Source organism: Kryptolebias marmoratus, linkage group LG13 (genome assembly GCF_001649575.2).
Source record: "Kryptolebias marmoratus isolate JLee-2015 linkage group LG13, ASM164957v2, whole genome shotgun sequence".
NCBI classification, from domain to species: domain Eukaryota; kingdom Metazoa; phylum Chordata; class Actinopteri; order Cyprinodontiformes; family Rivulidae; genus Kryptolebias; species Kryptolebias marmoratus.
The window spans coordinates 22,034,366-22,049,082 of NC_051442.1; the positions used below are offsets into that span (position 1 = coordinate 22,034,366).

General features: G+C 41.9%; 1 protein-coding gene across 3 annotated transcripts in view; it reads right to left on the minus strand.

Annotated features, from left to right (window-relative positions):
• The window catches only part of prdm15 (PR domain containing 15), a 26,965-nt gene that overhangs the window by 6,492 nt on the left and 5,756 nt on the right, over positions 1 to 14,717 (minus strand). For all 3 annotated transcript variants that reach the window (XM_017431106.3, XM_017431107.3, XM_025009333.2), the window contains exons 5-23: positions 14,236 to 14,388; positions 14,018 to 14,126; positions 13,854 to 13,937; positions 13,565 to 13,762; positions 10,986 to 11,183; positions 10,765 to 10,859; positions 10,594 to 10,681; positions 10,302 to 10,469; positions 8,126 to 8,220; positions 7,913 to 8,044; positions 7,593 to 7,733; positions 6,187 to 6,350; positions 5,516 to 5,595; positions 4,847 to 4,966; positions 4,603 to 4,734; positions 4,364 to 4,447; positions 1,321 to 1,496; positions 1,144 to 1,224; positions 431 to 652 (exon numbers count right to left, since the gene is read on the minus strand). In XM_017431106.3, coding sequence (XP_017286595.1) covers positions 431 to 652; positions 1,144 to 1,224; positions 1,321 to 1,496; positions 4,364 to 4,447; positions 4,603 to 4,734; positions 4,847 to 4,966; positions 5,516 to 5,595; positions 6,187 to 6,350; positions 7,593 to 7,733; positions 7,913 to 8,044; positions 8,126 to 8,220; positions 10,302 to 10,469; positions 10,594 to 10,681; positions 10,765 to 10,859; positions 10,986 to 11,183; positions 13,565 to 13,762; positions 13,854 to 13,937; positions 14,018 to 14,126; positions 14,236 to 14,388 — 2,520 coding nt within the window. The remainder of the gene's footprint in view (positions 1 to 430; positions 653 to 1,143; positions 1,225 to 1,320; positions 1,497 to 4,363; positions 4,448 to 4,602; positions 4,735 to 4,846; positions 4,967 to 5,515; positions 5,596 to 6,186; positions 6,351 to 7,592; positions 7,734 to 7,912; positions 8,045 to 8,125; positions 8,221 to 10,301; positions 10,470 to 10,593; positions 10,682 to 10,764; positions 10,860 to 10,985; positions 11,184 to 13,564; positions 13,763 to 13,853; positions 13,938 to 14,017; positions 14,127 to 14,235; positions 14,389 to 14,717) is intronic.

The following is a 14,717-nucleotide window of genomic DNA, read 5'->3' on the forward strand; positions in this document are numbered from 1 at the left end:
AGTGAATCGACTGAAAGGGAACGTAATGTTATGCATATAACTACTGTTCCCTGAAGGAGAGGAACGAGGTACAACACATGGCTGCCCCGCTGCTCAGCTGGGCTCGGTGATGAGCGGCTATTGAACTGAGGAATGACTGTGATGATGGACGGTTACATAGTGCAGGCGGGGCCTGTCACTTGTCGTCATCACGTCATTTGCCTAAAGGCGTGATTAAAGGTGTCTTCAGCAAGGACACGCGGGAGCGTGATATCCCATAGTACATATGTTGTACCTCGTTCCTCTCCTTCAGGGAACAGTAGTTATATGCATAACATTACATTTCTTGTAGTCTTTGGAAAAGAGGAGACCAGACTTTATATTTTCTAATTTTGTGAGATAAATAAATAAAGCTATCTCTCAGCACAGCAGGACATCTTGAGTAATCTACCTGTTGGATGCTCTGCACAGCAGAGCTCGTCTCAGTCTCATCTCCGACGATGACAGTGCTGAATTCAGACAAAGAATGGTGCCTCGGCTCAGTGAAATCAACATATTCATCGGACTCAGAGAGCTCCGGCTCCACTGGAACTCTCTGCTTCTTCTTAGGCTGCCGGGAAGGTCGGACGGGTCGCTCCTGAGACATGCCGTCTTTCTCCAGGGACAGGGTGGGCTGTGGAAACAGGCCAAACACTTCAGCACAGCACAGTAAACTATGAATCTGCAAACAAAAAGTCCCAAAATTCTGAATCCTTGAAGGAATACCGTAGTATTTCTGCCAAAATAGCTATAATATAAATTGGATGATGATGTAAATGTTTGTAAAAGGGTCTGAATGAACTGCTTTGAAAATTTTGGAGAGTGGAGCTGTTTCAGAATGGCAAATTTAAAAATTTACATTGTTAATCAATTTTGCATTACAAAGTTTTTCCAGCAGAAACATAATAACATTCCTGCAGGAAGTGCCTCCAGGCGGCACCAGAAGTGCTGCTGCTCACAAACAACCACAAGATTCAATGTAAATAACCATGTAATAAAAAAACTGACGGCAGTAAAAAGGTCTATGAATCAGCGTTCACATGAACCACTGGAGATTTTAAGATCGGAGCCGTTTTAAGACTTTTTTTTGTTCTCAGCTGCATTCAGACTAGCTGGTAGTCTAACCTGAACAATACTGATAGATGAGTCATTGACTGTCGAATTCTCCTGCAGGTCATCAAACTCATCCATCCTTGCAGACGCCGCCTGCAGGCACAGAGCAGACAGACGTCAGATCAACAGCTGCAGGACAGCAGAACAGGTCAGACCTGAGCGGCGTCATGCAGGCGTGTCCGCACTCACGTCAGGGTGTTTGCGCCGCAGGTGACGGTTCATGGAGGCGCGGGTCGACACCTTGGTCCCGCAGAGGTGACAGGACTGGGCCTCCACCTTTTCATGGGTCAGGTGGATGTGTTTCTGCAGCATGTACTCTGTCAGGTACTTCTTATCGCATGTTGCACATATCCACGTCTTACCCACTGTGACAAAAAAAGGGTCATTAGAGATTTTCCTGATAGAAAATCCTGCCAGACCATTATGACAGGGGCAATCCTGACCCTCCCCCAGATCCTTGCTAGTTACTTTGTAGGGTGCTGATTTTATCATGGGGCCTCAAAATTAACCTTAAAATATATAACTCTGTGCATAATGAGTGTACTGTATATAATATACCAGTTTCACATTTTGAATTGAATTAATGAAATAAATTAAGTTTTTGGAGATATTGTAATTTTCTGAGTTTCATCTGTAGGTGAGCAAGATTGTAAACTAGCAAACTGGGTATTTAGTTCCCGACACTGTTAATTAAAATGAACTTAAATAAGAAAGAATTGTGAATTATACAGTCCACTGTAGAGAAATTATGATAAAAATGTGACTTATTTGTTCTAAAGTTTGCACCAAACAGTAACTACAACAGATCTGATTCGCTTTAAGATTAGTTAGTGCAATCCTTTGCAAAACAAAATGTGTCTGGAATGCAGGACGGGGCGGAAATTATGTAAGCAGGTTGGCGACATGATGATGTGTGCGTGTGTGTGACAGGAGAAGAAAATGTTTAATCGGGGTCATTGAAAGACAATATAATGAGATCCTAAAAAAGTCAATAAAATAAGAGGCTTGAGTGATGATTTATGAAGCTCAACAAGTCCTCAGTGAATCAGAAATACATCCTGAATGTGATTTCAGGTCATTCCGAGGAGAGCCTTTGTACTTCATCTGTTAAGAGCTGGGGCTCATTCTGAGGAAACCTTTTCTCGTTTTCTCTGTCACATTTGTGCCAGAGTGTCGAATTCAGACTGTGCAGAGGCTCAGCAGAGAGTGTAGAATCACTCACACCTGCTGAACTGGATTGTGCCTGTGCCAGAATATAATTAGTGCCTTTTGCTTTGTGAATATCATGCAGAGACAGAGCAAATACCAGATGCAACGGAGCAGCTAAATACTGATCAGATAACCTAAGTGAATCTACCCATAAGTTTGGCAAGTTGAGATTATGTTGGTTTAGGACACTAACCTGTGTGTGTGTGTGGCCAGGTTTATGTTGGAGAAAGAGTTAGCATAAACTATGGTTTCAAAATGTTTTACTTGTAAACGGTTCATAGACTGATTATTCATCCATCTATTTTCTTTCCCCCTCTTCTCCATTCCAGGTTGCAGGGAGCTGATGTCTATCTCCAGCAGTCTCTGTGTGAGAGGTGGGGGACAACCTGGACAGGTCTCCGGTCCATCACAGGGACACAGAGACGAGCGGAAAAACCAACCATTCACTCTAACTCACAACTAGGGACAATTTAGAGTTACCAATGAACCTAACATGCATGTTTTGGAAACCGGAGTAATCCCACATGTACACAGGAAAATAAAGTGATTATAAATTAGTTAAACTAATTTTAAATTATTAAGGCTCAATTTGGCCTTTAAGTACACACTGTAATCCTCAGATGATCTAACTTTAGCCGTCTCCCTATAGTTTGTGTTTTTTAGAACAACACTTTTCTAAAGAAAGTGTTCAGTATTAAATAAAGCGACAGTGAAAATGTATATGAATGAAATTATTGATAGTGAAGTCCCAAAAAAGTTGCCTTCAAGGCACAATTAGTGACAACAGATAGCATTTATACTGTTAACCTGCTAAACCCAACTAAGACTGCACGCCATTTTAAAATGGAGAAGGCTGAAAAATAAACTAACGTCCAAGATGTTGATATTCTGGGGTACCAAAGTTTGAAAGCTAACTTTGTTAGCACTAGCTTGATGTCTAACATGCTTTATACTAGCTAAAGTTACACTCAGTAATTTAATTTTTATTTTTCTGCGCATTCAGGTACAATATTTCAAATTTAAATTATTATTTTTTTTTTTATCTTGACAAAGAAAAAGCTTATTTTGCGTGTGCCAGAAATAAGTAGTTTTGTGTGTTAAATGTTTTCTTCACCAAGACACAACTAGCTAAAACAGCTGGCATTTGTACTATTAGCCTGCTAAATCTAACTAAATGATAATAAACAGAACAAACGGAATTTGAAAATACAGAAGGCTGAAAAGTTCAAAGCACAAAATTCTGTTGATAAACGGGGGTATCAAACATAAAAGTAACTTTGTTAATTCCAGCATAATGATGAAAATACTTTACAGTAGCTCAGTGGTTCCCAAAGATTTTCTTCTGGGCCCCTATGGATTACAATAACCTCCCCACCAAGAAAAAAAAATCAACTGGGCACACATCGTTTAACCAGACATAAATCTATACACATATTTTGTCTTTTTAACTCCACTAAAGTTTATTTCACACTTCAGGATGCAACAAAACAAACTACAAACCATCTTTACAGTGAAACACTTTTGTGTAACTGTTTTTTTAAGTTCTATCCTGTAGAAGAGAATTCTTTGCTGTCAGTGTTATTTCAAACAAATTTTTTTCTTTTTTTTAAACAATATTCAACTCTGCTATCATCAGTACATTTAAAAAAAGCCTCTGTGCAAAATGGGGTTAAAAACCTGTCCTTTATGCTTAGTCAGGCACTGTTTTTTGTTTTTTTTCATCCATACCGCTTCTTGCACCCCCCCTAGGGGGTGCGCCCCACACTTTGGGAACCACTGCAGTAGCTGAAGTTACACTTAGTTATTTATTCAATAGGATTTTTACTTATCTGGGTATTCAGATATATTTAGAATTTAAACTAAGATTTTTAAAATAGATTTTAAATTGCAAAGATGGAGGAAAAACTACTAGCCACACTCCTTATTTATTATATAAATCAGAGTTAATCCCACACTCAGCTTGAAATAAATACCAAAAGTATTGTTATTTCATCATAGAATCAGGCTGATGACATGAGCTCACCTGTGTGGATGAGTTTGTGCGTCTCTAAAGTTGTCCTTTCACTAAAGGTCTTCCCGCACAGCTCACACATGAAGTCTTTTATACCTGCAGAGATGGTGGGATGAGAATAAACCGGTGAAGACAGTGACCCTTTGTGCAGTAAGCTAAAAGATGGTACTAAAAGAACAATTATACTGAACTTAGAGAACCCAGTGTTCTCAGATCTTTGATGTGGCTGTAGTGCAAACCTTCAAGCTCACCTGTATGTCTCTTGTAGTGTTTTAACATGTTGACCTTTTGGGCAAACTTGCGGTTGCATTCTTTGCACTCGTATTCTTTGATGCCCTTATGAAGCTTCATGTGGTGCCTCAGAGCATGCTTGGTCTTCATGCCTGTAAAGTAAATATAACCAACGTACAACAATTACTCAAACGGTGACTTCTTGAGCCGATAAAAATAAAGAGTTTAAAAAGAGAAGTAGTAGAGAGTCGTGCAATGCAGCACCTTTCCCACACTCTGCACACAGGTAGTCACGGTTGTCATCGTGAACCCTGAGGTGCTCCTTCAACATGTCCTTCCTCGCAAATGATTTGCCGCATTTCTCACAACAATGGCTCTTCACTCCTGAATCGTTACAGAACAGACAATATCATTAGAATTTCTTTCTTACAGTTAGATAAAAGTGGGTATTCACATTTTATGGCAATACTTTATAATAATTTCTCCAAATGTGTTGTTTCAGTGGTTTTAATGTGTCTAAATAATAGATGCTACAGGTAAGGATTATTTTGCACATGTGAATGCTGGGTTCCATTTAGCTCAGGGCTGCAAATCACATCACATCTGAGCTGATGACACAGTTTCAAATCAGAAAACCAGCAGGATTTTATTTCCACTGACAAAAGTAGCTATACGAGTTGATAAAAATCAACAACTGCTGTATCTCTGTGTATAAAAACACAGTAGCAGTGTGTGTACTGAGAGGCTGTACAGTATTTCAACAGCCTCTAAAACTGCAGCTAATCCCAGTAAAACTCACAGGGCTACCATGTTGGATTTTGATGGTGGGACAGATTTGTGACCCTGAGTTGGATCTTCACCTTTGGGGTGGAGCTGTTCCAGATGAACTTTCATACTGGGAACATTTTCCAGGGTCCTATGGACATCACTCACCAGTGTGGATGATCTTGTGCCTTTCCAGGTTACCGATGCTATTGAAGATTCGTCCGCAGATTTCACATGGATGGATGTACCTTTGGGGACAAAACAGAGTGAGGAGGTTTTATTCACAGCAATGAGCTTTCAGATCAGATCTTTTAGCCAAAGTACAGATGACAAAAAATATCAAGCATTCAAAGAACCGTAACCTGAACTCAAAGTTCATTCATGTCCAAACGGTCTATTAGCTTACACATCACTGACCGACTTCACATATCATAATAAAGACCTGTTATTGTTATATCTGTTATAATTATACTTTTATTTCTGTATCTGTAAATGCTTCCTCTTAGAGGAAAGTTTATTCATGCTTCAATGGTCTATGTCAGAAATATTACACATTAAAGACCTGTTATTGTTATATCAACCCTACTCTGTTATAGTCATACCAATAACCAATCTGTTATCTCATTCCAATCTTACTATTAGCTAAAATTACCTGATTGATGTTTCTATCTCTGTATTTCTGTATTTGATTCTGTACCTGATTGTTGTTTCTGTGTTGTAAAGCACTTTGAATCGCCTTCTTACTAAAAAGTGCTATATAAATAAATTTCACTTCACTTCATGTATAAATTATTAGAAAAAAAAAGATTTAATGGCAGCTGCACTTCCTGTTGTCTTACTTCTGCACTGCCGGGTCGGGCAGCTGCTCTCTGTGGATGACCAGATGAGCGTTGTAGGTGGCCTTCAGTGCAAAGTGTCGGTTACATATCCCACAGCTGTGGCCTTTCTCCTTGTGTTGCTCCGTGATGTGCTTCAGGTACTCCTTGCCTTTTGCAAATGACAGCTGGTGGACAGAAGCAAGAGACGCGTGTTATATGCTGACCCACTAGAAACTTATTTCGCTCTTTCTTCCATATCTGTTACGAAAGAACCTTGAACGTGTTTGGGAACTTGTCTTGGGAGCAGATTTCACCAGATAAAATAAAAACAAAGTGACAATCTAGTAAAAGCTGGAGGGTTTCTACAACTCCAATTTTCAAATGTTAGGATGTTCTGTAAAATGTAACCTAGTAAACACAATAAATGTTTAAACTAAGAACCTGTACAAATGTTAGGAAAAAATAGGGTAAAGTTTGAATTTTATGGCAGCAACACATCTTAAAGTTGGTCTGGGGTAACAAAAGGCTGTAAGGGTCAGTGGTACTGATAAGAAACAACCAGGGGAGCATTTTGTAACTAATTAGTTTAACTGTAAACAGGTCAGTAAGAAGACGGGGAATAAAAAGATCATTGTAGAGAGGCTGAATCTCTCTGAAGTAAAGATGGGCAGAGGTTCACCAGTCTGTGAAAATCTGTCTGAAAATAGTGGAACAGTTTTAGAACAATGCTCCTCAGCAAAAAAACTGGGAAGATGTTGAATATCCCATCATCTACACTTCATAATTTCATCAAAAAATTTCAAGAATCTGGAGAAATCTCTGAACTCAAAGGACAGAGAAGTCAGCATCATTTTTTGGAACAAAGCTCATTTAAAATTAACTGAGGCAAAACGGAAAACTGTTTTGTGGTCAGATAAATTCACATTCGAGATTCTTTTTGGAAACTATGGACACCACGTCCTCCATACTAAAGAGAGGAACCATCGGCTTGTTATCAGTCCACAGTTCAAAAGCCTCTCTGATGGGGTGGAGCTGCATTTGTGCCACTGGCATGAGCAGTTTACACATCTGGAAAGGCACAATCAATGCAGAACAATACATACAGGTTTTAGAACAACATGATCCCATCCAGACAACATCTTTTCCAGTGAATGCCTTTTATATCACAATAAAACAATGCTTCAGAGTAGAAGAGTCTGAAATGACCTGCCTGAAGTCCAGATGTCTCACCAGTTGAAAACATTAAAAATGACTGTATTTTTCCTAAAAATTATACAATTTCTTTGATTAAACATTTGATATGTTTACTATGTTCCATTATGAATAAAATATGGGTTTATGAGATCTGCAGATTATTGAATTCTGTCTTTATTTACATTTAAGACAACAGAACTGAGGCTGTAACTGACAAACACCATGAAGCTTACCTGGCATTTTTTGCAGTTGTACTTATGGTGTTCAGGATAATCAATTTCTTCATCGTCATCTGTTTCATCACTGTCATTCACGGAGATGCCAATCTTCCTGATGAAATCCTGCCTCTCCTGCTCATCCATTAAAGCAATGTCCTGGAGCCAAAACCACTCAGTGAGGACATGTTATTGAAGTCTCTGCAGGGAGCTAAAACTTTTGTTATTGTGTTCAGAGGGTGGTTTTAGACTTTTGTATGCTCTCCTCCTGTGATCACAGAGTATTGCTTCTCGTCATGAATAATCTTTCTTTCAAAAAAAAGTTTCACTAGCCTCACCTTGAAGTGCACGTGAATGTGGTCCCGGAGGACGTCCACACGGAAGAACTTCCTGCCGCAGATCTCACAGGTGTACTTCTTGTCACCATGAGTCAACAGGTGCTTGTTCATGTTACTCCTGCAAGAGAACACCTGTCCACACAGGCGGCAGGCGGATCAAACTAAAACACTTTCTGAGCTGCTGCCAGCGGGTGCAGAGAACTGAAGGCTTACTTTGCCGCAGATGGGGCAGGGAGACGGCTCCTTCCTGTACTTGGTCCCTTCTTCTCCATTGGCCTCCAGCTCCTCTTTTTTCATCTGTTTTGGTCCTGCCCACATGCAAGACACACTGAGTTCAGGGTACGTTTAGCTACTTTCTGCCACTAGGGGGGGCAGTGTTAAAAACAAGTAGAACAACTTCAGCTGAAAGCTGACAGAGTCGAGGGCAGTGATTTTGTTTTTGCTCTTAAGTGTTATAAACATTATCTTTTTATTTTGTTTAACCTAACTCTTAACCAGTCAGCATCTGACCAACACATATATTATTATTATTAACAAAGCCTGAACTCTTTGTTAATAATAAGCCTTTCTGTGAAACTTCTACAGTAGATGAACTCTAATAATCCCAGCTCTACACAACAGAATCAAAACTAAGGAAACTATTAAGGTGGACTTAAGAACCATCCACACCTTTTCTTTACCCACTTTTTCCTTTCTGGGTCGTGGGGAGCTGGTGTTTATCTCCAGCAGTCTCTGTGTGAGCGGTGGGGGACAACATGGATAGGTTGCAAGTCCATCACAGGGACACACAGAGACAAATGTGTCAAACAACCAATCACACTCACTCACACCTAGGGATAATTTAGGGTTACGAGTTAACCTAACATGGATGTTTTTGGTCTGTGGGAGGAAACTGCAGTACCCAAAATAAACTCATGTGAGCACAGGGAGAAGATGCAAACTCCACCCAGAAAGGCCCCAGGTGGGAGGCAACCCTGGCTGTTCAGTCATTTTGAAGTGGGGGGTTCTGTGGAAAAGTCAGATCCTGCAGGAGTTTGTTGACCATTTTTGTGACAGTTGCAACCCAAAATGTCTGATCACGAGGTAGCTTTTTTCAGAAAATTGCAGTCAAAGTCACAACATTTTGGAACTTCATTTTTTTTTAACATGGCGTGAAGAAACTATTTTACAGTGGAGTTTCAAATTTGAAATGAGATGTTGCAGTGATTGGTCAAAATTGAAAGTCTGAGCAAAATTTACAAGGACTGGTTAAATCTGCATTATTAGCTGCGATCACAACATGGCAACTTCATGGAGGGACTGAAAAGTTAAACAATTCAGATCTTACCTGTTGTAAATATCTTTTTGAAGGACCTCAGTTTGGAGAAATAAAGTTTAAGTCTGACAGGATTGACAAGCTAAGGGCTAGTCTGAACACAACTAAGACCAAAGAGAATAGCTGCTGACTTGAAAAAATTCTAATCTCTAAAAATGTCACAGCAATTCATGCAAACGCTACTTCATAAACCTTTACATCATCATCAATTTTGTTTTACACGGCTATTTAGGTCCAGTTCTATTGTTATTTGCGAGTGAAAGAAGCAGTGGTAGCTAGCTGTAGCACTTCGGTACAACTTGTGGTCACTTCCTGCACAACGTTGATCAGTTTTCTGCTGGGATAGTTGTGCAGTGTAAAACTGAAGGTAGCAGAAAGGTTTATAAAATAGTGTCTGCATGAATGGCTAAGAGAGGTGTCTGGTATGTGAATGATAAAGACTGTCAGGGTTCTGCACCTCCATTGTTCTGAGTTCTGACTTTTGTCTTCCTCGACATAAAGTTACTAATCAACGTTAACACAACTGATTATTGACATTTGACAATGGATTCAGAATCTTCCATGACTGTGATTCAGCTAAAAAGATATAATAGATTTTACCACTTGCCCCTAATGAACAAGTGCAAGTGAACCCGCTTCCAAAGCCGATTTTGTTGTCCTAAAATATTTCTAACTTTTAGAATTTCAGAGCGGTTCATGCAAACACGACACTGCCACTGCACATAACCGCAGGGCTTCATGTGTTATGTGAAACTGATGAAGGTGTGCAGGTTTGTTGAATACTGTTTGCATGAACTGCTCTGAAATTGTTGAGACCATGGTTGATTCAAGATGGCCACAATCCATTTTAGCCATAGCTGCGTTCAAACTAGCCATTAGCTCATGAGTTCTGTCAGAATTCACCTCTGTTTCTCCAAACTGAGGTCACTTAAAGAGCGAGCTACAACAGATAAGATATTAATTCATCAAAACGTTTCCATGGAACACCATTTCAAAGTGGCTGAACTTCGCCTTTGAATTGTAATTTTCCCCCGTTTTCTTTTGCTCTGCTTTCCGAGCGGTCACAGGACTTACCCACACTGTGCCTCCTGTGGTGCTCCTGCATCACGTCTTTGCGGTAGAACATTTTGTTGCAGATTTCACAGGAATAGAGCTTCTCTCCGTGCTTCTTCTTATGCTTGGAGAGGTTGCTGTTGGTGGAGAAAAATCGCGAGCAGATGTCACACTGGAACGTCTTGTCGTCTGGACATGGGAGATAAAAAAAAAAGGTCAAACAGGATCAGATGTGAACGTGATATTATGATAATATTATGAACGTGATAAACATCTGTAAAGAGGGGTAAAAAGTACAACGAAACCATCAGACCTGTGCGACAGTTGTGAAACTTTAAGGCATTTTCCAGGCGAAAAGATTTGTCGCAGGTGTTGCATTTATATTTGTAGTCTTGGTCAGGCTGTTGGGAGGACATGGAAACAAAATACAATAATGAGCAGAAAGCCTAAAAGCGTTAAAGCAAAGGTTTGGAACGTGACTCACCATGTTCTTGCTGTGCTTATAAGAGATGTGCTGCTTCAGACTTTCCTTCCGGCTGAATAACTTATCACATTCATCACACTTGAACAGCTTATCACCTGCACGGATACAGGGAGGAACTCTCAGATATAAAACATGCACATCTGCTCACCCTCTATTAAGCAAAACTGAACTCCGCTTGATTTGACGGGCTGAGAAGACGGGGTCAGAATCAGTGCACCCACCATGAGAGCGGATGTGTCTGTTCAGGTTGCTGCTGTTCTGGAAGACCTTGCTGCAGAGGGAGCAGCGGTAAACCCTCTTGTGCTCCCTGGCTTTGTGCCTCTTCAGGACAGGAGCTCTATCTGGAGAGCCCAGCAGGCCACTGCTCTCTGCCGCCTCTGAAGCTCCCAGCTCTGAGCCTTCCTCTGGGGGCTTCACATCTGCACACATCAGGAGTCAACAGTCCAAAACAAGTCTACAGTGTCTGCAACAACAAGCGGCAACAAGAGTCAGGTTTATACGTATCGCCCACTGCAGAAGGCAAAAGGGTGACATTTTCGCCATTTGTTTACCTTTATTGTTTTCTTTTATTGTTTACTTGTGCACTTTTGTAAAGCACTTTGTGGCCTTTAATGTCTGTGAAAGGTGCTATATAAATAAACTTTTACTTACTCATATCTTAGTCAAATTAAAAGATATAGAGCTAAAGTTTGTTGTGGTAGCAGCTGAGAGTGATATTCAACACATACTCTGAGTGTGAACATGTTTCTCAGGAACTTGTAATATTACATGAGATTGCGCATGTTAGGTTTACAAGGTTACACCAAACTGCTGGATTTGCGTCCCTTCTCATTATCAGATGATCTTTGTTTAAAACTCAGGCATGAGAGGCGGCCAATATGCATTCCTTCAAGGAATGCTGGCAATTAATTGGTATCAGAGTCCCCGCTGCATGGCTAAACCTCCATTTCTATGATCTAGATATAATTGCTCCAGCAAGTCTTACGTTTGTCTGTTCCTCCTGATAAGACGTATTAAAAAGCTCGCCCTGAGAGGAGTCCAGAAGGTATCCTGATCAGATGCTGGAAACAGGCTGAGCTGGTGTCTGTTGATGAGCAGAAGCAGCAGCTCTAAAGCTGTTTTTTTGATTGTCCAGCCTCAGCACGATTTGTTTCGCTCTAATTCGACTTGTCTCGGTTCTACACGGTATGGGAAGTTTTCCATATAGCTGACTGCCGCCTTGATGTGGGCGGGTTGCCATTGGTATTCTCTTTGGTCTTAGTTGAGACTTATTTACCCACCAATGGGTAAATAAGTGAAATAAAGTCACAAAACATTCACCATTCTCTGACACGGCTTCCAACAATGCCGTGGCTGAGTTAAGGCCACCAGAGCCCGTAAATAGAGTTCATTTGGTCTAGTGCTGTAAGATTTCTGTCGTCAGCCAACAAGCACTGAAACATCTGCACCTCTTCATAGTACCACAGTGTTGGATTATGTGTTGCCAATGGCTATAAAATGTATATAAAAAATGAAAAGTGAATAAAAACAAATGGTGTGGTTACGAGGTTTTAAAAAAGGGGGGGGCTCTTGTGAAGGAGGTGCTCTCACGTGACCCTGTAGCCAATCAATTGCCTCCAGTCTGCTGATGTCAAATCTTCAGCTTGACTCGGCTCACTTGGAACCTCGGCTGAGGACGTTCTAAGAAGCGAGCTGAAAGTAGGCGGGATCACCCAATGGGAAGACTCTGAACTTGCGGCGGATCGACCTTTGTAGGGGAGAGTTGAGCTCATGGAAAAAGGCCACGAGACCATATCAGATGACTTCTCCCATCTCATCGACTCTTTCCTCATCATTTCATCCTGTCCTGAAGCTACCCAACCTTCTGTTAGCTCAGTTCTCATTTATCTGATAGCTGTGACCACAGAACTGCAGATAAAACCAACAACTTCTGCCCTCTGGCTCAGCTTTTTCTGCACCACAGCAACCTCTCCAATGGTGGAGGGGTTTGAGTGTCCAATGTTCCAAGGATGAGGACCTCTGCGGTCGAGTTTGTTCCAGGTGGGTCTCTAAGAGGAAATCAGTCCTGAGTCAAGGGTCAGATGAAGTGCAAGTTAAAACCCCCAAGTTCTCAATGTACCCAGAGAACTCACCTGAATTAGAAAACGTGAGACCTCACCCTGGAGCTGGACCTGGATCGAGTATGTAGGCGAGTATCTAATTCAGGTTTTTACACACACACACAATTTTTTATTTTTCTGTCGATTTCTGAGCCATTCCCAACATCCAAGTACAGATGTTTACTGTAAATATTTACTATGAATTTACATTTTACATTACAGAAAATGTTTGCCCAGTGGTCAGGGTCTAATTACTTCTATGTCAAACAAAAGAAAGATTGACAGCAAGAAACACTCACTACTAAAGTGAATGATGTGAAGTTTTAAACTTATAAACTTAGTTAAGCTGTTCTTTTAACGAGTTGTTGAACTCGTGCATGAAGCGCTCTTCCAGCCCTCATTTCTGAGGGTCGTTGGGGTGCTTGTTCGCCTGTTGCACGAGACATGTTTTGGTCACGTGCATGAAGCTGTGACATGGTGTGAAACTGTCTGAGGATTAGACTCAAGGCTGCACTGTATGTGTTGGAAAACTGGGGCCTGAGAACTCCTCCTCTGCCTAATATTGGACTTTCTCATAGCTTTTTTTTTTTTTACTCCTCTTTTAAACCATCTATCTCCTCCACCCAAACTCTGTACAATATTGTCCTCAAATAAGTGTCTCTCATCCTGGAGAGACAATTGTCTGACTCATTGCTTCTTACCTTTGTGTTTGTTTCTGGCAGCAGCAGCAGTGGCTCCAAGCCTGCGCCCCCTGGCCTTCCTCCCTCGACCATGCCCTCTCCTGCGGACGGGCTGAGCTGCAGGTGTCTCCCCGTCCTCATCGTGCTCCTCCAGGCCCTCCTGGGGTCGAAGTGAGTTGGCTGCTGCCTTCACCTCACCGACGTGACCTAGAGTGAAGTCTGTAACCAGCAGAAATAACGCAGATGCATCAGAGTGTGCAACCGTTCAGTTTTCTTGACTTTATGCAACAGATGATACGAATGATCCTACCTGCATGGTTTTCCTCAGTCACCTGGGGCACGGAGGCTTCGCTTTGCTCCAGGCTCTCTAGTTTAGCAGCTGAAGATGTCGCATCTGTTTAAAAGACAGAACAAGATAGTGTTGCATGGGCACCCTGCCACAGAGTCTGAGCTTTAATGTCTCAGTCACTCTACCTGGAGGAAGCAGCAGAGGTTGAAGTGGAGGCTTCAGCATGGCTTTCTCCATCTTCTTGGCATAGAAAGCTCCATACCAGACTCTCAGCTCCGTTCCCGGCAGCACATCCTAGAAAGCACGCAGCACAGGTCAGCATTCAGACGTAACAGTGCACCCAGCTCCTGTTAGAACACGTGCGAGCCGCAGAAAAACAAAAGTTTAGAGAGGATTCGGGTACCTGGGAGGTGTTGAAGTAAACGTCATCGTCCTGCTGATAAGCCGTCAGATTCTGGTGGGTGTGATCAGTGGCAGGTCGCACCAGCATCATCCAGTTACAGTCCTCCTCACTGCTGCAGTCGAAACACACCACCACACCATTCCTCTGGAAGATCTGCCCATTAGAGGAGGGAGGAGCGAGACAGAAACAAGGGATGAGATCATGTTAGGTATATCAACAAGATCCATTCATCCATCCATCCATTGTCTTCCTCTTATCCGGGGTCGGGTCGCGGGGGCAGCAGCCTAAGCAGGGAGACCCAGACTTCCCTCTCCCCAGCCACTTGGGCCAGCTCCTCCGGGGGAATCCTAAGGCGTTCCCAGGCCAGCTGAGAAACATAGTCCCTCCAGCATGTCCTGGGTCTTCCTCTGGGCCTCCTCCCGGTGGGACGTACCCAGAACACCTCACCAGGGAGGCGTCCAGGAGGCATCCTCACCAGATGC